The sequence below is a fragment of the Lepisosteus oculatus genome, chromosome 7 (genome assembly GCF_040954835.1).
Source record: "Lepisosteus oculatus isolate fLepOcu1 chromosome 7, fLepOcu1.hap2, whole genome shotgun sequence".
Taxonomy (NCBI): Eukaryota; Metazoa; Chordata; class Actinopteri; order Semionotiformes; family Lepisosteidae; genus Lepisosteus; species Lepisosteus oculatus.
The window spans coordinates 1,745,707-1,772,985 of record NC_090702.1 but is presented as its reverse complement, the minus strand read 5'-3'; the positions used below and the strand labels follow the sequence as shown (position 1 = coordinate 1,772,985).

Below are 27,279 nucleotides of genomic sequence, written 5' to 3'. Positions count from 1 at the left end.
TTCTTACAGCCGGGTTTGGAGGCGAGAAATAAAACCGGTCATGTAGGTAATCTCCATCGCAAACAGCCCGAGAAAGCTGCTTTTGTGTGTGTGTGCGTGCTTGTCTGCTAGAGTCGAGTCGTGGAGTAGAGGGGTTTGTGACCCTGTGTTCTCGCCCATCGGAATTCATAAGCGCGCTGATCTCTCGGGATTAACAGCACAATGCGGAGCAGGACAGCACAGGCGTAGGCGATGATGACAACAGGAACTGTCCATATGTTGTGGGACAGTCCAGTACGTCGTAGTGAGGGACAAAACCGACCCTCTGTGAAACTGATGTTGAGACTCGCCTCTATGATTTTGATACTTTTTGAAAACGTCGGCGCGTTTATCACTGCCTGAGCTCAGGACAGCACGGCGCCTCGTACACGCAGGCACGGGACGTAAGCCGATAAGTCGATTCAACAGAGCAGAGTTTTATTTAAAAAAAACTATTTAACAGTTGAACTCCCTGCAGGAAGTCCGTCGCGCAAGCGACGAGCTGAAATCGTTCTGTTCAAAACGCGCACTAAATCGAAGAACACGTCCCTATCTATTATAGATCATAAAATATCAATATCGGGGGGCTCTGTAAGGTCAGCCGGAGTCCTGCTCCGAGCTGGTTGACACCAGAGGGGACTGGGGCAACCTCTGAAGGTACCGAACTGAGTGTGTCGGATACTGTCCAAACACCGTCAAACACTGCCGCTCCGGTCTGTCTGCCCCAGACGCGCAACGTTGGCGGTGAGGCAGACGTCAGCGAGAAAGGACTGGCGATAAAATCAGGCCACTGCAGTGAGCCCTCTGGGACCGGGGAGGTTTCTTAAGGACACACCTCGCATGCACAATCCCCCTCAGGTCCCTCTGTGTGGAGTCCGCACGTAGGCTGCAAAGGAACAAGTAAGGTTTATTCCCGGCCGGGGAGAGAAGAGAGACAACACAACGTTTCGGCTGTGGAGCAAGAAGGTGTTTCCCTCACGCCGCCCAAGAAAGGCTCCACAGCCGAAACGTTGTGTTTTCTCTCCTCTCTTCCCAGCCGGGAATAAACCTCTGACTTGTCCCTCTAACATATACTGTGTTGTGTTAGTGTATGTGTGTGTTAGATCGATAGATAAGACTTTATTGATCCCGTAGGGCAATTGATGTGTGACAGCAGTCAAGCCCAAGACAAGCAAAAACAGACATCAGAATAGTTATAAAACCAAAGACAACCAAATAAGTATAAAATGAATAAATAATAAATACATAGTCTTTGTTGCTGCCGTGGAAGCGTGTTTTGTTGTTTGTGTCGTGTTTTTTTTTTGTATCTGGGCTGCACTGGGGCAAATTACAGTCCACTGGTTTTATTCTATTTTTTTGACAGAGCGAAGTACTGAATTTTTCCAGTATTGCCTCGAACCGAGCTCCGGTTGAGCGATATTGTGCCGTTGCTGTAACGTGTCATTGCCGTACGTGTAATGCGTTGTGCGCTCTTGATAGTCGAGACAAATACCCTGGGGGCGATAGAGATCTTAACTGAAGCGAATCGGAGCAGTACTGTAGCTGTAGACTGGACCGAGCTACTGGTGTAGTGTGGAAACACTGGGTTGGCTGGGCTGTGAGGGTGAGTACCTCATGTCCAGACAGCGGACAGATGGAGTTGCTCTGTTTTGCTCAACGCCCGGCCGGTTGCTCAGTTTTGAATAGAAATGTTGTCTTACACCACAGGTGCCAGTTTCCTGTTGCTCTTGTAGTTAATCGGCCTATTTTGCTTGGGCGGTATTGTAGTCGATCGCTAAAACCACTGGGGTCCCTTTGAACTGAGCTGCGGTCCCACGGATCTCGCACAAAGACGCACTGCTGTGACCGTCTTGTTAGGAAACACGAGCTGAACAGCTCACTCACCTGTTCCCTTGTATTGTCCTAGGTGGGAAATGTGTACTGCAGGCAGGTACGAGGCGGGACACACAGCACAGCACGAAACCGTCCAGAAATAAGATACGTGCAGCCATGGTGAAGAACCTCAATATAGAATTAAAGTAAAATACACACAGTCAATCGCCCGGAGTAATCAGGCTGACTGCTGTGGATGTAAAGGATAAATTGGCGCTATTGCACGGGAATCTCGGTAGTCGAAATCAGCTCACAGATGGACGGAGTTCAAATTCACTGTGCAAGGGGTGGACATCAGAGTCATCCGCGCTTATATGGTACAAAAGTCTCAAAGACTCTTGCCCACCGACAGTGTTGCTGGCTGCCTTCACTGTCCCGCGGTGAACGTTAGGGCAGCTTCAGTCATCATCGAGCAACGAGTCTCCCCCCTGATCGGTAACGATAACACGTTCCCAGTCAGGAGACTTTCCACTGCGGGAATCAACTTGACGCCGAGAGCTCCTCGGAAGCCCCGCCCCCCTCCCCCCCGGGGGGGAGGAGGTGTGTTCGGAAATAGAGGCGGGGCCCGCCTGCGCCGACCAATGAGGTGGCGGGGGCGGGTTGATTGAAAGCCCAGAGTTTGCGCTGTGTACAACGTGGCGCTAGTTCGGTGCCCGGTGTTGCCTGCCAGACAGACTCTGTTACAGTTTTCACAAAACTGATTTCACTCTGAGTCTTCATCACTGGAGCGCCGTGCCGTTTTATCCGCACCGAGCAGGCAGGCAGGCAGGCAGGCAGGCAGGCGGCTCGCTGTCCCTGCTGGGCTGGTGAAGAGAGGTAAATATTGACCGGAGCTGGGTGAACGCGTTGGGGGAACAGTTCTCAGTCGGAGAGCAGGGTGCCCGGAGATCCCTCCTACAGGGGCTGACAGCTCGCCGAGGTAAGGAGCCTGCTCCAGACTCTGCTTTTGTGGGTTCGGTACCTCCTGTCTTGCTGTGGAAACTGGGGCAGCTGGTCGCTGCTTCTGCCCGCCGGCGACGGTGGTCTGGGGACCGGGGTAAAGTTAGCTCGAAGTTCGAAAACGATTTCGGCACGCCTGTAGCGCTTTCACGAAATCCCTTAGAGTTACAAAACCACTTGCTTTGTGTATAAAATACATTGTGGGTGCTTTCTCAGCCTTTACTTTTTCGTTTTTATGACATTTGTTCGACCAAGCACGAATATTCTTTTGTCCATATCTCCGCAATGGAAGCACAGAACGCCGTCAAACCAAAAGCATTTTAAAGACCACGGCTTGCGGATATTTCCACAGCCTTTACATCAAACTATCAGTGAGCTAATTATCTTTTTTTAAACCTCCGGTTTTTCATCGATGCGTACTTACGCACGAACTGGAACCCGCGGGACCGCTGTGTGCACACGTTCACAGCGCGAGAAACACTGTTCAATACGGCTTCGTGCGAAAAACCCGTATATGACCATAGGAAGCAGAACAGCGCGGTCTCCCATTACCCAAACTGTAAGTACGGGAATAAAGCTTTGTTTGATTTCTGAAACCCTTCCTTTACGTCCTGTTTTCATTCAGGTAAGGGTCAACTATATTCACAATACTACTGACAGCAGGAAGATTAAAATATTCTTTACTCAGCAGTTTATTAAAAACAGCTCCCATGATGTTCAAACCGACTTTTTACACAGAACACTGACACAGCTTTGTGCTCTGAATCTCTTTTTCTCGTGCTTTTATTTAATGTGGCACAATGCACTGGGATAGGGGTATTCTGTTCACAAACCAATAGCATTTAAACCACAGCACCCACAATGCTGCAAGTGTTTTGCACACTAAGCAGGTCCTCTGACTTTTCCCAGCTTTGTTTTGGGTTGTGGAACCTTTCTTTATATTTTTTAGGATTTTCTGAAGATAACACTACAGGTAATACACTGGGACAGGTGGGTCTTCTTCATGGCTCAATAGCATTTCAAATACAGCACCCACACTGCTGAAACCAAGTGTTTTACACACCAGACAGGCCCCCGAACCTCGTACAACCTTGCTGTGGCTGTGGCCCCTTTCTTTATTTTGTAATGAGTTTCTGAAGATAACACTACAGGTAACACACTGGGACAGGTGGGTCATCTTCATGGCTCAATAGCATTTCAAATACAGCACCCACACTGCTGAAACCAAGTGTTTTACACACCAGACAGCCCCCCGAACCTCGTACAACCTTGCTGTGGCTCTGGCCCCTTTCTTTAATTTTTTTATGATTTTCTGAAGATAACACTACAGGTAATACACTGGGACAGGTGGGTGTCAGATGAGTATGATAGAAGGTGTGAAGAAAACTTCCTGAAGACAAATGTGTCCAACAGCAAAGAAATGATAACGGGTTTCTGGAAAAAACCCATACCCCCACCCAAACCTAACGGGGGAGAGAATTAGCTGAGGTGGTAGGAAAAACAAATTAGTAGTTGTGAAATGTTCTGAGCCCTAAGTGAAATTTCAAAACAACTTAAAAAAACAGGTCCAATGTGGACATGATCCTCACAAAAGGACAAAATTGTCTTTATTATAAAGGCAACTTAAGCATTGTAATGTTAATGATTCATTGTTGATCTTCTCCTATCGCTCCTTCCTTCAATTTGTTTTAATTTTCATTCTGATTTGTGGTTTGGAAATTTCAAGCACCAGCTGGGTTGTCTGGTGAAATTATGTCCATCTATTGTTCACTTGTTTTGCGTACAGCAAAAGACATCTGTAACGAATCTTCACACCCCTTGTCTAACTAGTTCCAAGTTCCAACCAACTACAAAACGAATAGATTAAAATTCTGATTCATAGCTGCAGCCATTTCCTTACTTCATACTTGATTTCTGGGCTATTTTTTATATGCATGTTATTGGTAATTTATGTATGTTATTGTTATTGTAGACAGTAGTTAGTACATCACATTCAAACACTTTAAAAAACAACCTTAGGCCTTCAAGGCTTGAAAATATAGAGCTCTAAAATATTGGAATTGTTTGAAGACAATATCAGGAGTGCAAGTGGCAGGAAAGAGATGAGCACAACATGTATTCTTATATTATTTAGTATGTTGTTTAAGAATAAAATAAACTGTGGGAAGACTGCAATAACAGAAATAGTACAATAAAAGAGGAGAATAACAATGAAAAAAATAACAGGATTACTAAAAAATAAGGAACTTAAAATGCAATCCAACATCAGACAATACTGATAACAGGGAAGAAAGTGCAAGAGACTCAACAGCTGAGGAGAAGGGGAAAATATCACATTGAGATAAATAAGGAAAAATGGGTCACAGGAAAAAATTAAATCAAAGAGCAAAAGGGAAAAACATGGAAAAGCCAGCAGAAATTCTAGCACCAGCACAAAAATAAGGGGACAAAACAGAAAGAATACAAAACAACTGAACAAAGGAACAAGACATGGAAGAAAAGAAAGCCCATGCATTCATGAACCTACACCAAAGAAAAGATAAAAATTTTAAAACCCATCGTAACCATATATACTGTAGGGAAAAAAAGTCCCTAGAAAAGCTGTGTCCTGTTTTCTCTGGTTATCTCACCTTTTGGAAAGGGTGATTGTATGCAAAACGTTAATGCTAAAACCTCTTTACATATACTGTATCTACCTTCCCACCTGGGCAGATGGCAGATCCACCACATTCACTTCTGTCAGACCTACCCTTGTAATCCATTACCATGAAAAACTCAAATCAGCCCAGGTCTGGAAACAATGCAAAAGGAGACATACTGTATGGAGAGAGGACCCAGAATCCCCCCTGTAGTAGACTGTTACTGGGCAAGGGGTCAAAACAAATAGAAAACCAACCTATTCCTTTTTAAAAAAAAACCCTAGAAGCAGGCACACAGGCGAGCTCAATTTCTAACAACACATAAGCAAAAGAGGCATCTATAAGGGCAGGTGCCTGGAGATCTCAATAAGAGTCAACACAAACACAAATGATACAAAAACCAACACAGTCTTCCTAAAATAAGTTATGTAAGTATTTTCAAACCGCTTATACTTTCCGAGTACGCTAAAAAAAAATCAGTTGTGGACTGTACCTCTTACCCCACATTGGAAGTTTGTCTATTTGTCATTTGTTCAAAATAGAGCCTATCGCTTTTTAGAAATCAAAGACACGGGTCACTATTTTTCTGTTCATTTAAAGTGTGTGTTGAGTGCCTGTGTGGTCAGATGTGTGCCAGCTTCATATGAAGTCGATCTGACTCCTATTCAGGACACTGAGTTTGGTAAGCTGCCAGTAATAGGGTATTGAAGATACTGGTGAATAGCTAGCCCAGGTTACTGTTCACACAAATGCTCCAGCAGTTGTTAGGGTCAGGTGATCAGTTCTGGATTCCAGGCCAAAGGAAAACATCCGTACTTCAAGATGGGGTTGAGTATTTTAAACTAGGCTCATCACACCTCCGTGCAGTTATGTCACATGATGCAGCTGTTTACCCTGTCTACACCACAGGCCTTTTATAGTTTGAGGGTATGGAATTAGTATACTTGCTCCAGCTTTGTGTTTGGGGAAATCCAAGGGATATTGGTTGTTTTTTATAGACAATTCAACAATGTTCTGTTTTTAAGACTTTGTACCATACACTGATCCGCCCCGGAGACCCAAGTGATTCTGGTTTAGGTAAGCCAAGGGACAATGATCTTCACGTTACCAGGGGGACAGTGGGTGGTCGAGTCTCCCCTAAACAATGTATCTTGTCAGATTATGAGGTCAGTCCGTTTAATAATGTTGTTGAACTCCCTTCAGCCCAAATACAGAGGAGCCCAGGCCCAGAATGTTACACATACTGATCTCATTATGTGTGTCATGATGGTGCTGTCTGGCTGTCCTGCACCAATTCTGAGTCTTGTTAGCTGGTATGGATGGGTTTGGGGGTGTTGATACCAGAGTGGTCCAAGAGGGGGATGCAGGTGTCTCGGGGGGCATTCTTGATTTTCTATGACTTCACGTTGATTCTGTTGGTTCTGAGTGTCTTGGTTACATACGCTTGTGTGTATAGATGAAAAAGCTATTGAAGAGCACCTCATTCATCTCGGTGGAGGTTCCCGTGTTCAAAAAATCCTAAAAAGAGAATTAAAGTTTCACACAACAAAGCATGACTGTGAAAGGTCAGGAGGCCTGTCTTGTGTGCACAACACTTGATTACAGTCAAAAAATCATGAAGCCATGAAGAAGACCCCACCTGTCCCAGTGTGCTACCTGTAGTGTTATCTTCAGAAAATCATAAAAAAATAAAGAAAGGAGCCACAGCCACAGTAAGGTTGTATGAGGTTCGGGGGCCTGTCTGGTGTGTAAAACACTTGGTTTCAGCAGTGTGGGTGCTGTATTTGAAATGCTATTGAGCCATGAAGAAGACCCACCTATCCCAGTGTGTTACCTGTAGTGTTATCTTCAGAAAATCCTAAAAAATATAAAGAAAGGTTCCACAACCCAAAACAAAGCTGGGAAAAGTCAGAGGACCTGCTTAGTGTGCAAAACACTTGCAGCATTGTGGGTGCTGTGGTTTAAATGCTATTGGTTTGTGAACAGAATACCCCTATCCCAGTGCATTGTGCCACATTAAATAAAAGCACGAGAAAAAGAGATTCAGAGCACAAAGCTGTGTCAGTGTTCTGTGTAAAAAATCGGTTTGAACATCATGGGAGCTGTTTTTAATAAGCTGCTGAGTAAAGAATATTTTAATCTTCCTGCTGTCAGTAGTATTGTCAATATAGTTGACCCTTACCTGAATGAAAACAGGACGTAAAGGAAGGGTTTCAGAAATCAAACAAAGCTTTATTCCCGTGCTTACAGTCTGGGTAATGGGAGACCGCGCTGTTCTGCTTCCTATGGTCATATACGGGTTTTTCGCACGAAGCCCGCGGGTTCCAGTTCGTGCGTAAGTACGCATCGATGAAAAACCGGAGGTTTAAAAAAAGATAATTAGCTCACCGATAGTTTGATGTAAAGGCTGTGGAAATATCCGCAAGCCGTGGTCTTTAAAATGCATTTGGTTTGACGGCGTTCTGTGCTTCCATTGCGGAGATATGGACAAAAGAATATTCGTGCTTGGTCGAATAAATGTCATAAAAACGAAAAAGTAAAGGCTGAGAAAGCACCCACAATGTATTTTATACACAAAGCAAGTGTTTTTGTAACTCTAAGAGATTTCGTGAAAGCGCTACAGGCGTGCCGAAATCGTTTTCGAACTTCGAGCTAAGGTCGTGCTCGTTTCTGACCTTCTGGATGTGGCGGCTCTAGGGGTGTGACGCGGGGTTCAGACCCGCGGGCGTGGAGCTGGGGCCCAGGGAGGCGCTGTCCGGACACTGCCGAACCCGGGGCGCGGAGGGAGAGCCGGGAGCTCCGCGCTCGGCCTCGCCGGACTCGACAGTACATTGCACGGCGCGGTCAGAGAGAAAGAGAGAGAGAGAGCGAGAGAGAGGGCGGATCTATATTTAGCAATGTTGGAAAAGCACTGTGAAGGGTACAGCGGAGAACTGTACTTTTCCACAAAGTCACACGAGACGGAGCGGACACCTTGATAAACTCTCTCTCTGCACGTCTCTGTGCCTGTATGAACCCCTCTCTCTCTCTCTCTCAGTGCAGTGTTAATGTACTGGAGTGTCCAGTCAGTGTGTCTGTATGAACCCCTCTCTCTCTCTCTCTCAGTGCAGTGTTAATGTACTGGAGTGTCCAGTCAGTGTGCGTGTATGAACCCCTCTCTCTCTCTCAGTGCAGTGTTAATGTACTGGAGTGTCCAGTCAGTGTGTCTGTATGAACCCCTCTCTCTCTCAGTGCAGTGTTAATGTACTGGAGTGTCCAGTCAGTGTGTCTGTATGAACCCCTCTCTCTCTCAGTGCAGTGTTAATGTACTGGAGTGTCCAGTCAGTGTGTCTGTATGAACCCCTCTCTCTCTCAGTGCAGTGTTAATGTACTGGAGTGTCCAGTCAGTGTGTCTGTATGAACCCCTCTCTCTCTCAGTGCAGTGTTAATGTACTGGAGTGTCCAGTCAGTGTGTCTGTATGAACCCCTCTCTCTCTCTCAGTGCAGTGTTAATGTACTGGAGTGTCCAGTCAGTGTGTCTGTATTAACCCCTCTCTCTCTCAGTGCAGTGTTAATGTACTGGAGTGTCCAGTCAGTGTGTCTGTATGAACCTGCTGGGCTCCAGTGGATTACCAGTTGTGAGTTGTAGGGTGATATGACTGCTGATATGGGATAAATGTGTTTATGTGAAGTTGGTTCCCCATACTGTCTCCCTGATGGGAGTGTTATGGATTGAGACTGGAATGAGTGTGTGGAATCAGCTGTGAACTGGTATTATGAGATAATATTATAATATAATATTGTAACATACAGTATATTATTATTATTATTATTATAAAATAAAATAATTTATTACATGAATACAATATATAATGTTATATAATATATTATATAACATCTATTATTATACTATGATATGAACTGTATTATGATATAAGTGGCAGAGCTGGGGCTGCTGTTTTCCTGCCATTTTCCCAGTCCTGGACGGCTTTGGTTTCGCATTTCAAACCCCGGGTTTCCATGTTAAAGGGCAGGATGCTCCCAGCCAGACTTTTATGCGGGACGAGGACATTGAGGACTTGAATGGGGACTAAGGGAGACTGGAGGCAGCCTGCCAGTTAGATGGGAGCGGAGCAGCCAGAGACAGGACCCCCGACAGGACCCCCGCAAGCACGGTAGAGAGAGACGGGCAGTGATCTGAGGTCAAGCAGCAGAAGGACTGGGCCTGGGGCCCAGGGACTGACAGGGGCAGCTGGGCTCAGGGCGGAACCCGGACTGGGCCGGCTCGAACGGGCTGTGTGAGCCTGATACTGCTGCTCGAACCTCCAACGGGATCGGCAGATTCGAAAACGGGTCTTCTAGAATCCGGGGCCAGGTTTCTTCAGTACTGGAGCGTGGATGCAGTCTGTAAGATCGGATCACTCTATTGGCCAGAGACAGTGTCTCGCATGAGGAATGTGTCTCTTCTCAGACCCCAGCCTGCTCTCCAGGAGACACACAGACAGGGAGAGAGAAGCTGGGGGTCAGAGCGCAGGGTCGGGCATTTATACGGCGCCCCTGGAGCAGCTGGGGTGAAGGGCCTCACTCAGGGGGCCCCACGGAGTAGGATTCCTCTGCTGGGCCGCGGGATTCGAACCGGCAACCTCCCAGCCACAGGCGCAGATCCTGAGCCACAGAGCCACCTCTCTGCTCCAAGGCCGTAGGGACCACACCCCAGGGAAGGGGAGCTGACCGCTGACAGGGCTGGGATCTAGGCAACAAGAAGTTGCCTTGCAGCTGCTGATCATTTTTGGAAGTGTCAGCAGCCGTGTCCCCCAGCAGCTCCCAGCTGACACACCCCACTGGAGCCCAGCAGGTGGGAGCCTGGCCAGTACCTGGAGGGGAGACTCCTGGGAAAGCTGAGGCTGCTGCTGGGAGAGGTGTGAGTGGGGCCAGCAGGGGGCGCTCACCCTGCGGTCTGTGTGGGTCCTCATGCCCCAGTATAGTGACGGGGACACTAGACTGTAAACAGGCGCCGTCCTTCAGATGAGACGTCAAACCGAGGTCCTGACTCTCTGTGCTCATTAACAATCCCGGGGTGTCTCTCGACAAGAGTAGGGGTGTTACCCCAGTGTCCTGGCCAAATTCCCCCCCTGGCCTTTACCCCTCATGGCCTCCTAATAACCCCCCTCTCTGAACTGGCTCCATCCCTCTGCTCTCCTCCCCACTGAGAGCTGGTGTGTGTGAGAGGACTGGAGCATCATCCAGGTGGGGCTGCACACTGGTGGGGGTAGTGGGATTCCCCCTGACCTGGGAAGAGCTCTGGGTGGAGGGTCCAGACAGGGGCTGTGGAGGTGTGAGGGACCATTGTTGATTATCATTAGTTTGACTGAGTGAACTCGGCTCAGTTCAGAAACGTCTAGAAGGTACAGCAGCACACCCCCAGGGGGAAGGCTGGGACTCGCACCAGTTGCCTGAATCGGGCACAAGGCTGGGGTTCGATGCGCCTATAGATTAATAGCATCATCTTGGACTGAGAGACTTGCAGAAACTTGAGACAGAGGTCAGGGGTGGGAGAGGGGGGAGAGCTGCCTGGGGGAGGTTTCGGGAGTTTGTTCAGGAGAGAGGAGAGCGCTTCCCGCTTTCCTAGTCCGGGAGCTGGCGGTATCCGAGCTGCCGGAGGAGTTCGGGGGGTGTCTGTACTCACCCCCTCTGCCTCTGGTGATCGCTGAGTGCTCCGCGAACTGTTAACTCGGACCCGAAAAAACACTGACGGGATCGTCGGAGATGCTTTGACTTACAGCCGATGATGTTTACATGATGTGTGTATATATATATTAAAATTTTTCACTTTCTCCTTCTTGAACGCACGCAGAGAGGTCCTACTGTAGATAGATGATGGCTGGATACTTTTTTTCTGCAATTTCCCTCACGGGATCAATAAAGGATCTAGCTATCATCTATCTATAGTAGGACCTCTCTGCGTGCGTTCAAGAAGGAGGAAGTTAACTTTTTTTTTATATTTAAAGAATTTTTTATTAAATTTGTATAGAATTTACAAATACAATCAGAGGATCAAATTAGGTACAAGAGAACAAACACAAACCGAAAAATAAACAGTTAACCGCCAGAGGTAATAAGTAAGTTATATGATTAACTTGTATTTTTTACATATATCATCATATGTTTTCCGTGCTTTATTATTTCAGGAAGTTCACATTAAAAAAAATAAAAAGTCCCCTTATCCCCCGCAGCGTTTCGCGAGAGAGATGACAGTCCAGTCCTGTGCGTTTAATTGGATAGTCTGGACCTCGCCTCCCCGAGACGGCTGGGTCCAACCCCCCCTCTCCCAGGTCGGTCACAGGAGTGATTCGCTGGGCACCCCACCAGCAGCGGGCCACGCGTGTGCCTCTCCGTGCGGCGCAAGCGGAAATGCGAGGCAGGACACGCAGCGCAACGGCGAGCTGATGCAACGGCGCCGGTCGTTGGGCCGGGCGCCGTATATCGCCGAAAGCAGGCGCAGCCTAATTCGCGGAGGACGCACGGGCGTGGATATCCTCCGCTCGTGGGGAGACAACCCCCCCCCACACACACACAGACACACACACCGGGGAAAGCACGCCCCTAGGCAGGAGGAGACAGGAGCCCCTTTTTGTGTTATTTTCTTTCATTTATGCCTTTTCAAGAATAAATAACCCAGTAGCCGGAGTCTGCCTCTCATGGTGTATCGGAGCTGTTAATTTCATACAGCTTTTATTTCCATAATCCCCCATTCCCGCACAGCGACAAGCGGCAATACTATTATTATTATTATTATTATTATTATTATTATTATTATGATCACTGTTGTTATAGTAAGGACGTGCTGCGGGAGATTACGGGGCGCCTGTACTCCAGTCAGCACGGGCAGCAGGAGGAGGAGACAGCAGGCGTACTGCGTGTTTCGGACTCGACCCACTCGCACACGCGGTGTCGTCCACTCTCGCTCGCAGCACGCCGCGCACACATATCCACCCACACGCGTGACACACTGCCGGACACGGGCCGAGGCGGCGTGCGCCTAGCTGACGCGGAACCAACACCCACAACCCACAACCCACACCCACACCGCGCGGTCAGGAGGGGGACCCCCACGGGCTCCGTGGACACTCGGCGTGATCCACGTGTGCTCGCGTGCTGCGGCGGGAGACGGAGGGGAGAGGAAGGCGGCACGCGCAAGTGGAACGGACACGCGTGTTTTGCCGTGGAGCGCGGCGGTGAGGTGATTACAGACAACACACCCGGCACAGCGCGCGATTTCAACACGGAGGGCGCCCGGAAGGTGAGAGTCGAGCATTGTAGTAATAATAATAATAATAATAATAATAATAATAATAATAATAATAATAATAATAATATAGTAAAGTTTCGCGCGCAAAACACTTCCTGAGTTCACATGCTTTGTGGACTGTCAAACTGACAGCACTTTACCCTGGTCTCACCGGGCTTTACTGCGCTGTCCTGTTTTTACTCTGATCTCACTGGGCTTTACTGAACTGTACTGTGTTTTACCCTGGTCTCACTGGGCTTTACTGAACTGTACTGTGTTTTACCCTGGTCTCACCGGGCTTTACTGCGCTGTCCTGTGTTTTACCCTGATTTCACCGGGCTTTACTACCCTGACCTGTGTTTTACCCTGATCTCACCGGGCTTTACTGCGCTGTACTGTGTTTTACCCTGATCTCACTGGGGTTTACTGTGCTGTCCTGTGTTTTACCCTGATCTCCCTGGGCTGCCCTGTGTTTTACCCTGATCTCCCTGGGCTGTCCTGTGTTTTACCGTGTTTTACCCTGGGCTGCCCTGTGTTTTACCCTGGGCTGCCCTGTGTTTTACCCTGGGCTGCCCTGTGTTTTACCCTGATCTCCCTGGGCTGTCCTGTGTTTTACCCTGATCTCCCTGGGCTGTCCTGTGTTTTACCCTGGGCTGTCCTGTGTTTTACCCTGATCTCCCTGGGCTGCCCTGTGTTTTACCGTGTTTTACCCTGGGCTGCCCTGTGTTTTACCCTGATCTCCCTGGGCTGCCCTGTGTTTTACCCTGATCTCCCTGGACTGTCCTGTGTTTTACCCTGATCTCCCTGGGCTGTCCTGTGTTTTACCCTGGGCTGTCCTGTGTTTTACCCTGTTTTACCCTGGGCTGTCCTGTGTTTTACCCTGATCTCCCTGGGCTGTCCTGTGTTTTACCCTGTTTTACCCTGGGCTGTCCTGTGTTTTACCCTGGCTGTCCTCCTTGTCTGTCTCCTCTGCTGTTCTGGCTGAAGTTCCTCCGGTCTGTTCCCATGGCACACAGCTCGGTTCCCAGCCCCTCGTTAACAGTCACTAATTGAGCGCTGTTCTCTTCTCACGGTGTCAGGTGTACCGCAACAATCTAATCTATTATCTCGTTAGAGCGCTGGAGCTCGTTAGAGGTCAACAAGGAGCTACTGTCTGGGACTGGGAGAGAGGGGAGAGGGGGGTGTCAGGGAGGGAGAGAGAGAGGAGAGAGTGGTGTCAGGGAGGGAGAGAGGGGGTATCAGGGAGGGAGAGAGAGGAGAGGGGCTGTCAGGGAGAGAGAGAGGAGAGGGGTATCAGGGAGGGAGAGAGAGAGGATAGAGGGGTGTCAGGGAGGGAGGGAGAGGGGAGAGGGGGGTGTCAGGGAGGGAGGGAGAGAGGAGAGGGGGGTGTCAGGGAGGGAGAGAGAGAGGAGAGGGGGTGTCAGGGAGGGAGAGAGAGAGGAGAGAGGGGTGTCAGGGAGTGAGAGAGTGAGAGGGGGGTGTCAGGGAGTGAGTGAGAGGGGGGTGTCAGGGAGGGAGAGAGAGAGAGGAGAGAGGGGGTTAACATTCTATGTTAATTTTATTATTTTTATTTGCTTTGGCAACACTGATTGTACCCATCGGTCATGCTAATAAAGCACCTTGAATTGAATTGAATTGAGAGGAGAGAGGGGCTGTCAGGGAGAGAGAGAGGAGAGAGGGGGTGTCAGGGAGGGAGAGAGAGGAGAGAGGGGGTGTCAGGGAGGGAGAGAGGGGGTGTCAGGGAGGGAGAGAGGGGTGTCAGGGAGGGAGAGAGGGGTGTCAGGGAGAGAGAGAGAGGAGAGGGGGTGTCAGGGAGAGAGAGGAGAGGGGGTGTCAGGGAGGGAGAGAGAGAGGAGAGGGGGTGTCAGGGAGGGAGAGAGAGAGGAGAGGGGGTGTCAGGGAGAGAGAGAGAGAGAGGAGAGGGGGTGTCAGGGAGAGAGAGAGAGAGAGGAGAGGGGGTGTCAGGGAGGGAGAGAGAGAGGAGAGGGGGTGTCAGGGAGGGAGAGAGAGAGGAGAGGGGGTGTCAGGGAGGGAGAGAGCTGTCCCTCCATTCTGCTCGTCTCTGTGGTGAACCCAGTCTGTCGGAGCCGCAGTCTGTCAGTCTGCCAGGGGCTGGTCAAGGCAGTGATTTGCCAGCACACACACGAGCTCCAGAATGAGTTCATTGTGCAGCACAGGCAGGTGCAGTCACAGGCTCTGGACTGGTTTACTGGAACTGGGACGTGCACTGAAGACCTGTGGGAGGGTGCCCTCAGCACCCTGAAACCACAGAACAGCAAAACTGGAAACACAACGTTTGTACTCCATCGTTTCCTGTTTATATTCACAGTCATTCCTAATAACTCGGCCAGATGGAAATGATTGGTTATTTGTATTAATAATTGATATTCTGTTAGTACCTGCATGGAGAATATCTGTCCCTCCATTTTCTGACCACTTCATCCAGTACAGGGTCGCAGGAGAGCTGGAGTCTATCCCAGCAAGCAATGGGCACAAGGCAGGGTACACCCTGGACAGGACACCAGTCCATCACAGGACACACACACTCACACCAGGGCCAGTCCATCACAGGACACACACGCACACTCACACCAGGGCCAGTCCATCACAGGACACACACACACACACACACACCAGGGCCAGTCCATCACAGGACACACACACTCACACACACACTCACACCAGGGCCAGTCCATCACAGGACACACACACACACACACACACACACACACACACCAGGGCCAGTCCATCACAGGACACACACACCAGGGCCAGTCCATCACAGGACACACACACACACACACACACACCAGGGCCAGTCCATCACAGGACACACACACTCACACCAGAGCCAATTCTCCCAGAAACCAATGAACCTCCCAGCTTGTCTCTGGACTGTGGGAGGAAACCCACATGAACCTAGGGAGAACATGCAGACTCCACACAGACAGCTCCCCTAGGAATAGAACCCAGAGCCCCAGCACTGCAAGGCAGTAATCCCGACCCCTACACCACTGTGCTGCCGAGATGGAGAATATATACGGTGTGCCCTTCGTTAGCAGGGGGGTGGAGAGTGTCTGTTCACTGTACCTGTTGGTTAATTACCGGTGTCATTAACGGTGTGCCCTTCGTTAGCAGTGGGATAGAGAGTGTCTGTTCACTGTACCTGTTCGTTAATTACCGGTGTCATTAACGGTGTGCCCTTCGTTAGCAGGGGGGTGGAGAGTGTCTGTTCACTGTACCTGTTGGTTAATTACCGGTGTCATTAACGGTGTGCCCTTCGTTAGCAGTGGGATAGAGAGTGTCTGTTCACTGTACCTGTTCGTTAATTACCGGTGTCATTAACGGTGTGCCCTTCGTTAGCAGTGGGATAGAGAGTGTCTGTTCACTGTACCTGTTCGTTAATTACCGGTGTCATTAACGGTGTGCCCTTCGTTAACAGTGGGATAGAGTGTCTGTTCACTGTACCTGTTCGTTAATTACCGGTGTCATTAACGGTGTGCCCTTCGTTAGCAGTGGGATAGAGAGTGTCTGTTCACTGTACCTGTTCGTTAATTACCGGTGTCATTAACGGTGTGCCCTTCGTTAGCAGTGGGATAGAGAGTGTCTGTTCACTGTACCTGTTCGTTAATTACCGGTGTCATTAACGGTGTGCCCTTCGTTAGCAGTGGGATAGAGAGTGTCTGTTCACTGTACCTGTTCGTTAATTACCGGTGTCATTAACGGTGTGCCCTTCGTTAGCAGGGGGGTGGAGAGTGTCTGTTCACTGTACCTGTTCGTTAATTACCGGTGTCATTAACGGTGTGCCCTTCGTTAGCAGTGGGATAGAGTGTCTGTTCACTGTACCTGTTCGTTAATTACCGGTGTCATTAACGGTGTGCCCTTCGTTAGCAGTGGGATAGAGAGTGTCTGTTCACTGTACCTGTTCGTTAATTACCGGTGTCATTAACGGTGTGCCCTTCGTTAGCAGTGGGATAGAGAGTGTCTGTTCACTGTACCTGTTCGTTAATTACCGGTGTCATTAACGGTGTGCCCTTCGTTAGCAGTGGGATAGAGAGTGTCTGTTCACTGTACCTGTTCGTTAATTACCGGTGTCATTAACGGTGTGCCCTTCGTTAGCAGTGGGATAGAGAGTGTCTGTTCACTGTACCTGTTCGTTAATTACCGGTGTCATTAACGGTGTGCCCTTCGTTAGCAGTGGGATAGAGAGTGTCTGTTCACTGTACCTGTTCGTTAATTACCGGTGTCATTAACGGTGTGCCCTTCGTTAGCAGGGGGATAGAGAGTGTCTGTTCACTGTACCTGTTCGTTAATTACCGGTGTCATTAACGATGTGCCCTTCGTTAGCAGGGGGGTGGAGAGTGTCTGTTCACTGTACCTGTTCGTTAATTACCGGTGTCATTAACGGTGTGCCCTTCGTTAGCAGTGGGATAGAGAGTGTCTGTTCACTGTACCTGTTCGTTAATTACCGGTGTCATTAAGGGTGTGCCCTTCGTTAGCAGTGGGATAGAGAGTGTCTGTTTACTGTACCTGTTGGTTAATTACCGGTGTCATTAACGGTGTGCCCTTCGTTAGCAGTGGGATAGAGAGTGTCTGTTCACTGTACCTGTTCATTAATTACCGGTGTCATTAACGGTGTGCCCTTCGTTAGCAGAGGGATAGAGAGTGTCTGTTCACTGTACCTGTTCGTTAATTACCAGTGTCATTAACGGTGTGCCCTTCGTTAGCAGGGGGGTGGAGAGTGTCTGTCTGTTCACTGTACCTGTTCGTTAATTACCGGTGTCATTAACGGTGTGCCCTTCGTTAGCAGTGGGATAGAGAGTGTCTGTTCACTGTACCTGTTCGTTAATTACCGGTGTCATTAACGGTGTGCCCTTCGTTAGCAGTGGGATAGAGAGTGTCTGTTCACTGTACCTGTTCGTTAATTACCGGTGTCATTAACGGTGTGCCCTTCGTTAGCAGGGGGATAGAGAGTGTCTGTTCACTGTACCTGTTCGTTAATTACCGGTGTCATTAACGGTGTGCCCTTCGTTAGCAGTGGGATAGAGAGTGTCTGTTCACTGTACCTGTTCGTTAATTACCGGTGTCATTAACGGTGTGCCCTTCGTTAGCAGGGGGGTGGAGAGTGTCTGTTCACTGTACCTGTTCGTTAATTACCGGTGTCATTAACGGTGTGCCCTTCGTTAGCAGGGGGGTGGAGAGTGTCTGTTCACTGTACCTGTTCGTTAATTACCGGTGTCATTAACGGTGTGCCCTTCGTTAGCAGTGGGATAGAGAGTGTCTGTTCACTGTACCTGTTCGTTAATTACCGGTGTCATTAACGGTGTGCCCTTCGTTAGCAGTGGGATAGAGAGTGTCTGTTCACTGTACCTGTTCGTTAATTACCGGTGTCATTAACGGTGTGCCCTTCGTTAGCAGGGGGATAGAGAGTGTCTGTTCACTGTACCTGTTCGTTAATTACCGGTGTCATTAACGGTGTGCCCTTCGTTAGCAGGGGGGTGGAGAGTGTCTGTTCACTGTACCTGTTCGTTAATTACCGGTGTCATTAACGGTGTGCCCTTCGTTAGCAGGGGGGTGGAGAGTGTCTGTTCACTGTACCTGTTCGTTAATTACCGGTGTCATTAACGGTGTGCCCTTCGTTAGCAGTGGGATGGAGAGTGTCTGTTCACTGTACCTGTTCGTTAATTACCGGTGTCATTAACGGTGTGCCCTTCGTTAGCAGTGGGATGGAGAGTGTCTGTTCACTGTACCTGTTCGTTAATTACCGGTGTCATTAACGGTGTGCCCTTCGTTAGCAGTGGGATGGAGAGTGTCTGTTCACTGTACCTGTTCGTTAATTACCGGTGTCATTAACAGTGTGCCCTTCGTTAGCAGTGGGATGGAGAAGGCGCCCTTGCCAGGAGATGACGAGGACGCTGTCAGGGAGGGACAGTCACAGACACAGCTGCTGGGGGAGGACGGGGGGGTCACCGAGGGGGGGTCTGCGGACCCCTCCCGCCCCACCTGGGGCAGTAAGCTGCAGTACCTCCTGGCCCAGGTGGGCTTCAGTGTCGGCCTGGGCAACGTCTGGAGATTCCCCTACCTGTGTCACCAGAACGGAGGAGGTGAGACACCTGTCTGGGGCTGTATGAACCCCTCTCTCTCTCAGTGCAGTGTTCATGTACTGGAGTGTCCAGTCAGTGTGTCTGTATGAACCCCTCTCTCTCTCAGTGCAGTGTTCATGTACTGGAGTGTCCAGTCAGTGTGTCTGTATGAACCCCTCTCTCTCTCAGTGCAGTGTTAATGTACTGGAGTGTCCAGTCAGTGTGTCTGTATGAACCCCTCTCTCTCTCTCAGTGCAGTGTTAATGTACTGGAGTGTCCAGTCAGTGTGTCTGTATGAACCCCTCTCTCTCTCAGTGCAGTGTTAATGTACTGGAGTGTCCAGTCAGTGTGTCTGTATTAACCCCTCTCTCTCAGTGCAGTGTTAATGTACTGGAGTGTCCAGTCAGTGTGTCTGTATGAACCCCTCTCTCTCTCTCAGTGTACTGGAGTGTCTGTATGAACCCCTCCCTCTGTCTCTCTCTCAGGTGCGTTCCTGCTCCTCTATGTAGTGCTCCTGGTTGTGGTTGGTGTCCCCCTGTTCTTCCTGGAGTTGGCGGCCGGTCAGAGTATCCGCCAGGGCAGCATCGGGGTCTGGGCCCACATCTCCCCCCGCCTGGCCGGAATCGGCTACGCCAGCTGCGTGGTGAGACAGCTCCTCCCGTCTCACTGCGTCTCCTCCTCGCTGCCGTCGGCTCCCGGTCTCTCCCTGTCTCGTCCCGGGTCGGTGCTGGTCCGACGCGGAGTCAGAGAGCTGGGCGTTGGTCACTCTCCTCCTCATGTCCTTCATCCCAGCCCAGTCCAGCCTGGAGAGCCTCAGACTGCTCTGTCAGTGTCAGTGGAGTCTGATTATAATCCCAGTGAAGAACTACTCCAGCTCCCAGTCCAGTCAGTCCAGTCCAGCCTGGAGAGCCTCAGACTGCTCTGTCAGTGTCAGTGGAGTCTGATTATAATCCCAGTTCATAACTAATCCAGCTCCCAGTCCAGTCAGTCCAGTCCAGCCTGGAGAGTCTCAGACTGCTCTGTCAGTGTCACTGGAGTCTGATTATAATCCCAGTTCATAACTAATCCAGCTCCCAGTCCAGTCAGTCCAGTCCAGCCTGGAGAGTCTCAGACTGCTCTGTCAGTGTCAGTGGAGTCTGATTATAATCCCAGTGAAGAACTATTCCAGCTCCCAGTCCAGTCAGTCCAGTCCAGCCTGGAGAGCCTCAGACTGCTCTGTCAGTGTCAGTGGAGTCTGATTATAATCCCAGTTCATAACTAATCCAGCTCCCAGTCCAGTCCAGCCTGGAGAGTCTCAGACTGCTCTGTCAATGGCAGATTAGAATCCCAGTGAATATCTAATCCAGTTCCCAGTAAAGTCAGTCCACTACAGTCGAGTCCAGAGTGTTTCAGACTGCTCTGTCAGTGTCAGCGGGAATTCAGTTTGATTATGATCTCAGGCTCACAGACTACACACTGACACACCCATGTTGACTTTTTCGCACAGGCAGGTACACACTGACACGCACGCTGAGGCGGAGACACGCACTGACGGGCACACCACACAGACACACAGAGGGACACACAGAGGGACAGACAGACACACAGAGGGACAGACAGACAGACACACAGAGGGACAGACAGACAGACACACAGAGGGACAGACAGACAGACACACAGAGGGACAGACAGACAGAGGGACACACAGACAGGCATACAGAGGGACACACAGACAGGCATACAGAGGGACAGACAGAGGGACAGACAGAGGGACAGACAGAGGGACAGACAGACAGACGGACACACAGAGGGACAGACAGACGGACGGACACACAGACAGGCATACAGAGGGACGGACACACAGACAGGCATACAGAGGGACGGACACACAGACAGGCATACAGAGGGACGGACACACAGACAGGCATACAGAGGGACGGACACACACACAGACAGACAGACAGAGGGACAGACACATAGACAGGCATACAGAGGGACAGGCATACAGAGGGACAGACATACAGAGGGACACCCATATGAACACGCAGACTGAGTCTCAGTGACTCCTCCATTCCCTCTGGAATCCAGTCCCAAGACTCTGCCCCCCTCACAGCTCGTGCGTTGACCCGGTGAGAGGGAGGGTGTTTATCCTGCTCACACAGTCGGCACCTTGTGTCCTGTGCGGCTCCTTCCTCCCACCTCGGCGGCGTCTCCGCCCGCACACGCCCTCCCGCGGCCGGCCAATCACGGCCTGCCCCCGCCGACACGCCCCAGCCTCCCCGCGCTCCCATTGGCTGCTCCCAGGCCCCATTGTCTACAGCAATGTGACCCCCCCTCCGCAGCGTTGGAGAATTTACCATGTGAACTACAGTCTGGCAGAGACCGGACAGGGCTGAGAGAGATACTGGGGTCATTACTGAGACAAACACACACACTGGCCCTGTTACTGAGAGACACGGGCTTGTGTGTTCTTGGAGTGTTAATGTCCTGGAGTGTCCAGTCAGTGTGTGTGTATGAACCCCTCTCTCTCAGTGCAGTGTTAATGTACTGGAGTGTCCAGTCAGTGTGTCTGTATGAACCCCTCTCTCTCTCAGTGCAGTGTTAATGTACTGGAGTGTCCAGTCAGTGTGTCTGTATGAACCCCTCTCTCTCTCAGTGCAGTGTTAATGTACTGGAGTGTCCAGTCAGTGTGTCTGTATGAACCCCTCTCTCTCAGTGCAGTGTTAATGTACTGGAGTGTCCAGTCAGTGTGTCTGTATGAACCCCTCTCTCTCTCAGTGCAGTGTTCATGTACTGGAGTGTCCAGTCAGAGTGTCTGTATTAACCCCTCTCTCTCTCTCAGTGCAGTGTTAATGTACTGGAGTGTCCAGTCAGTGTGTCTGTATTAACCTCTCTCTGTCTCTGTCTCAGGTGTGTTTCTTTGTTGCTCTATACTACAATGTGATTATTGGCTGGAGTCTCTTCTATCTGGGAAGCTCGTTCCAGTCCCCTCTACCCTGGGAGAATTGCCCTGTTCAAGGGAATCACACTGGTAATGTTCTTTACTGTCTGATACACTGGTACTGCCTGCTGTGTCTCTAGTGTGTCAATACAGTGTTAATGTACAGTAGTGTCCAGTCAGTGTGTCTGTATGAACCCCTCTCTCTCTCAGTGCAGTGTTAATGTACTGGAGTGTCCAGTCAGTGTGTCTGTATGAACCCCTCTCTCTCTCTCAGTGCAGTGTTAATGTACTGGAGTGTCCAGTCAGTGTGTCTGTATGAACCCCTCTCTCTCTCTCAGTGCAGTGTTAATGTACTGGAGTGTCCAGTCAGTGTGTCTGTATGAACCCCTCTCTATCTCAGTGCAGTGTGAATGTACTGGAGTGTCCAGTCAGTGTGTCTGTATGAACCCCTCTCTCTCTCTCAGTGCAGTGTTAATGTACTGGAGTGTCCAGTCAGTGTGTGTGTATGAACCCCTCTCTCTCTCAGTGCAGTGTTAATGTACTGGAGTGTCCAGTCAGTGTGTCTGTATTAACCCCTCTCTCTCTCAGTGCAGTGTTAATGTACTGGAGTGTCCAGTCAGTGTGTCTGTATTAACCCCTCTCTCTCTCAGTGCAGTGTTAATGTACTGGAGTGTCCAGTCAGTGTGTCTGTATGAACCCCTCTCTCTCTCAGGGCAGTGTTAATGTACTGGAGTGTCCAGTCAGTGTGTGTGTATGAACCCCTCTCTCTCTCAGTGCAGTGTTAATGTACTGGAGTGTCCAGTCAGTGTGTCTGTATTAACCCCTCTCTCTCTCAGTGCAGTGTTAATGTACTGGAGTGTCCAGTCAGTGTGTCTGTATGAACCCCCCTCTCTCTCTCTCCTAGTGAAGGAGTGTAGCCTCAGTTCCCCCACTACCTATTTCTGGTACCGACGTGCTCTTGATATCACCGACTCCATCGAAGAGACTGGCAGCTTCAACCCCATCATGACTGGCTGCCTGCTGGCTGCCTGGGCCATCGTGTGCCTGGCCATGATCAAAGGCATCAAGTCATCGGGCAAGGTACCGATGGGGGCCGAGACGGACCCTGGCCGTCGTCTCGAGTCTGTGTTCTCTGCTGCAGACACACCCACGTGCTTGTCACTCTGTTTCTGCGCACCCTTTGGAGAACAGAGTACGCAGATTGTCTGATATTGATCGAATGTGTTTGGTCGTTTTTTTGATCGTTCACGGATTGATCGCCATGCATTGTTGTGTCCAGGGCTCAGAGACCGGAGATCAGACACAGGCTTGTGCAGGGCTCAGAGACCAGAGATCAGACACAGGCTTGTGTAGGGCTCAGAGACCAGAGATCAGACACAGGCTTGTCCGGGGCTCAGAGACCAGAGATCAGACACAGGCTTGTCCAGGACTCAGAGACCAGAGATCAGACACAGGCTTGTCCAGGGCTCGGAGACCAGAGATCAGACACAGGCTTGTCCAGGGCTCGGAGACCAGAGATCAGACACAGGCTTGTCCAGGGCTCAGAGACCAGAGATCAGACACAGGCTTGTCCGGGGCTCAGAGACCAGAGATCAGACACAGGCTTGTCCGGGGCTCAGAGACCAGAGATCAGACACAGGCTTGTCCGGGGCTCAGAGACCAGAGATCAGACACAGGCTTGTCCGGGGCTCAGAGACCAGAGATCAGACACAGGCTTGTCCGGGGCTCAGAGACCAGAGATCAGACACAGGCTTGTCCGGGGCTCAGAGACCAGAGATCAGACACAGGCTTGTCCGGGACTCAGAGACCAGAGATCAGACACAGGCTTGTCCAGGACTCAGAGACCAGAGATCAGACACAGGCTTGTCCAGGACTCAGAGACCAGAGATCAGACACAGGCTTGTCCAGGACTCAGAGACCAGAGATCAGACACAGGCTTGTCCAGGACTCAGAGACCAGAGATCAGACACAGGCTTGTCCAGGGCTCAGAGACCAGAGATCAGACACAGGCTTGTGTAGGGCTCAGAGACCAGATATCAGACACAGGCTTGTCCGGGGCTCAGAGACCAGAGATCAGACACAGGCTTGTCCGGGGCTCAGAGACCAGAGATCAGACACAGGCTTGTCCAGGGCTCAGAGACCAGAGATCAGACACAGGCTTGTCCAGGGCTCAGAGACCAGAGATCAGACACAGGCTTGTCCAGGGCTCAGAGACCAGCGATCAGACACAGGCTTGTCCAGGGCTCAGAGACCAGAGATCAGACACAGGCTTGTCCGGGGCTCAGAGACCAGAGATCAGACACAGGCTTGTCCGGGGCTCAGAGACCAGAGATCAGACACAGGCTTGTCCGGGGCTCAGAGACCAGAGATCAGACACAGGCTTGTGCAGGGCTCAGAGACCAGAGATCAGACACAGGCTTGTCCGGGGCTCAGAGACCAGAGATCAGACACAGGCTTGTCCAGGGCTCAGAGACCAGAGATCGGACACAGGCTTGTCCGGGGCTCAGAGACAGGAGATCAGACACAGGCTTGTGCAAGCTCTATGAAAAGAACAGGATAGAATCCTACAAATCAGTATCTGTAGCCAGGTACCCAGCGTGCGTCACAGAGGAGCAGCCTGGGACAGCACCACACGATCCCAGCCTGCGACTTTCACGAGCTGACCCCCATATTGACAACCAGGGAACCCCACTACCGCCACCAGTGTGCAGTCCCACCTGGATGATGCTCCAGTCCTCTCACACACACCAGCTCTCAGTGGGGAGGAGAGCAGAGGGATGGAGCCAGTTCAGAGAGGGGGGTTATTAGGAGGCCATGAGGGGTAAAGGCCAGGGGGGGAATTGGGCCAGGACACTGGGGTAACACCCCTACTCTTGTCGAGAGACACCCCGGGATTGTTAATGACCACAGAGAGTCAGGACCACGGTTTGACGTCTCCTCCGAAGGACGGCGCCCGTTTACCTCCACAGCCCCTGTCTGGACCCTCCACTCAGAGCTCTTCCCAGGTCAGGGGGAATCCCACTACCCCCACCAGTGTGCAGCCCCACCTGGATGATGATGACGATGATGACGATGCTAGGTTTTTGTGCGAGTGTGGGTTCACGCCACAATCCCACACCCCTCTCCTGTCTCCCCACCCCCCCCTCTCCCAGGTGATGTACTTCTCCTCCCTCTTTCCCTACGTCGTGCTGCTGTGTTTCCTGATCCGTGGGCTGATGCTGGAGGGGGCGTTCGAGGGGGTCCTCTACATGCTCTGGCCCCGGGTACGGCGCCGCTGGGGTCCGGGGCGCAGGGCCGGGCGGGGGAGGTGGGCCAGGGGGCGCTGTGATTGGTCACAGCCACTGCTGTGCGATGGCATTCGTACCTGCTGTCTCTCTTTCTACCCCTATAGCTCTGCTAACCTGTCTCCCTCTCTCTCTCTATAACCCTCTCTCTCTCCTTCCCTCTCCCTGTCTCTCTCTCTATATATAACCCTGTCTCCGTCTCTCTCTCCTTCCCTCTCCCTGTCTCTCTCCCTGCAAAGCTGTCCCTCCCCACCTCTCTCCCTTCCTCTACAAACTTGTCTCTTTCTCTCGCTCCACAAACCTGTCCTGTCTCTCTCTCTCCCTATACAAATCTCTCTCTCTCTATAACCCTGCCTCCTTCTCTCTCTCTCTATAACCCTGCCTCCTTCTCTCTCCCTATACAAACCTCTCTCTCTCTTTATAACCCTGTCTCCTTCTCTCTCCCTATACAAACCTGTCTCTCTCTCTCTCTCTCTATAACCCTGTCTGTCTCTCTCTCTCTCCCTCCCCCTACAGCTGCACATCTGGGGTGACGTTCAGGTGTGGAGACAGGCTGCCACTGTCTCTCTCTCTATAGCCCTGTCTCTCTCTCTCCCTATAAAAATCTGTCTCTCTCTCTATAACCCTGTCTGTCTCTCTCTCCCTGCCCTACAGCTGCACATCTGGGGTGACGTTCAGGTGTGGAGACAGGCTGCCACGCAGGTCTTCTTCGCCCTGGGGCTGGGCTTCGGCTCGGTCATCGCCTACTCCTCCTACAACCCCCGACACAACAACTGCCACCGGGACGCGCTGCTGGTGTCCACCATCAACTTCCTCACCTCCCTGCTGGCCTCACTGGTGGTGTTCGCCGTGCTGGGCTTCCGGGCCAGGGACATCGCCAAGGGCTGCGTCGTGAGGTCTGTCCAGGGCTCATCCGTGTGTCCGTCTGTCTGTCTGAGCTCGTCGCTGTGGTAGAGCCGTGTGTCTGTCTGTCTGAGCTCGTCGCTGTGGTAGAGCCGTGTCTCTGTCTGTCTCTGTCTGTCTCTGTCTGTCTCTGTCTGTCTCTGTCTGAGCTCGTCGGTGTGGTAGAGCCGTGTGTCTGTCTGTCTGTCTGAGCTCGTCGGTGTGGTAGAGCCGTGTGTCTGTCTGTCTGTCTGAGCTCGTCGGTGTGGTAGAGCCGTCTGTCTGTCTGTCTGTCTGAGCTCGTCGGTGTGGTAGAGCCGTCTGTCTGTCTGTCTGTCTGTCTGTCTGTCTGTCTGTCTGTCTGTCTGTCTGTCTGTCTGTGCTCGTCGGTGTGGTAGAGCCGTCTGTCTGTCTGTCTGTCTGTCTGTCTGTCTGTGCTCGTCGGTGTGGTAGAGCTGTCTGTCTGTCTGTCTGTCTGTCTGTCTGTCTGTCTGTCTGTCTGTCTGTCTGTCTGAGCTCGTCGGTGTGGTAGAGCCGTGTGTCTGTCTGTCTGTCTGAGCTCGTCGGTGTGGTAGAGCCGTGTGTCTGTCTGTCTGTCTGAGCTCGTCGGTGTGGTAGAGCCGTCTGTCTGTCTGTCTGTCTGTCTGTCTGTCTGTCTGTCTGTCTGTCTGTCTGTGCTCGTCGCTGTGGTAGAGCCGTGTGTCTGTCTGTCTGAGCTCGTCGCTGTGGTAGAGCCGTGTCTCTGTCTGTCTCTGTCTGTCTCTGTCTGTCTCTGTCTGTCTCTGTCTGAGCTCGTCGGTGTGGTAGAGCCGTGTGTCTGTCTGTCTGTCTGAGCTCGTCGGTGTGGTAGAGCCGTCTGTCTGTCTGTCTGAGCTCGTCGGTGTGGTAGAGCCGTCTGTCTGTCTGTCTGTCTGTCTGTCTGAGCTCGTCGGTGTGGTAGAGCCGTCTGTCTGTCTGTCTGTCTGTCTGAGCTCGTCGGTGTGGTAGAGCCGTCTGTCTGTCTGTCTGTCTGTCTGTCTGAGCTCGTCGGTGTGGTAGAGCCGTCTGTCTGTCTGTCTGTCTGTCTGTCTGTCTGTCTGTCTGTCTGTCTGTCTGTCTGTCTGTCTGTCTGTCTGTCTGAGCTCGTCGCTGTGGTAGAGCCGTGTGTCTGTCTGTCTGAGCTCGTCGCTGTGGTAGAGCCGTGTCTCTGTCTGTCTCTGTCTGTCTCTGTCTGTCTGAGCTCGTCGGTGTGGTAGAGCCGTGTGTCTGTCTGTCTGTCTGAGCTCGTCGCTGTGGTAGAGCCGTGTGTCTGTCTGCCTGAGCTTGTTTTTCTCCGGAAAGTCAGGTCTGCCTGTGTCGACACTCTGTGACCAGGCTGTGTGTGCTGTGTCTGTAT

At 51.0% G+C, this 27,279-nt stretch overlaps 1 protein-coding gene and 1 long non-coding RNA gene across 8 annotated transcripts in view; one reads left to right on the top strand and one right to left on the bottom strand.

Moving 5' to 3' along the window:
* Positions 1 to 2,517: 2,517 nt before the first annotated feature.
* Positions 2,518 to 27,279, top strand: part of slc6a16a (solute carrier family 6 member 16a) — a 30,985-nt gene continuing 6,223 nt past the window's right edge. Inside the window, exons 1-7 of one of the 7 annotated variants that reach the window (XM_069191796.1) lie at positions 2,518 to 2,706; positions 18,607 to 18,839; positions 19,304 to 19,461; positions 21,708 to 21,828; positions 22,643 to 22,818; positions 24,891 to 25,001; positions 25,677 to 25,918. In XM_069191796.1, the coding sequence (XP_069047897.1) occupies positions 18,614 to 18,839; positions 19,304 to 19,461; positions 21,708 to 21,828; positions 22,643 to 22,818; positions 24,891 to 25,001; positions 25,677 to 25,918 (1,034 nt within the window). In that variant the 5' untranslated portion in view covers positions 2,518 to 2,706; positions 18,607 to 18,613. The other 6 variants (XM_069191798.1, XM_069191794.1, XM_069191792.1 and 3 more) reach the window with 6 other exon arrangements.
* Positions 5,875 to 8,312, bottom strand: LOC138240748 (uncharacterized). The gene is made up of 2 exons (XR_011189992.1): positions 8,144 to 8,312; positions 5,875 to 6,986 (listed from the first exon to the last, which is right to left on the bottom strand). It is a non-coding gene; the product is annotated as an uncharacterized lncRNA (long non-coding RNA).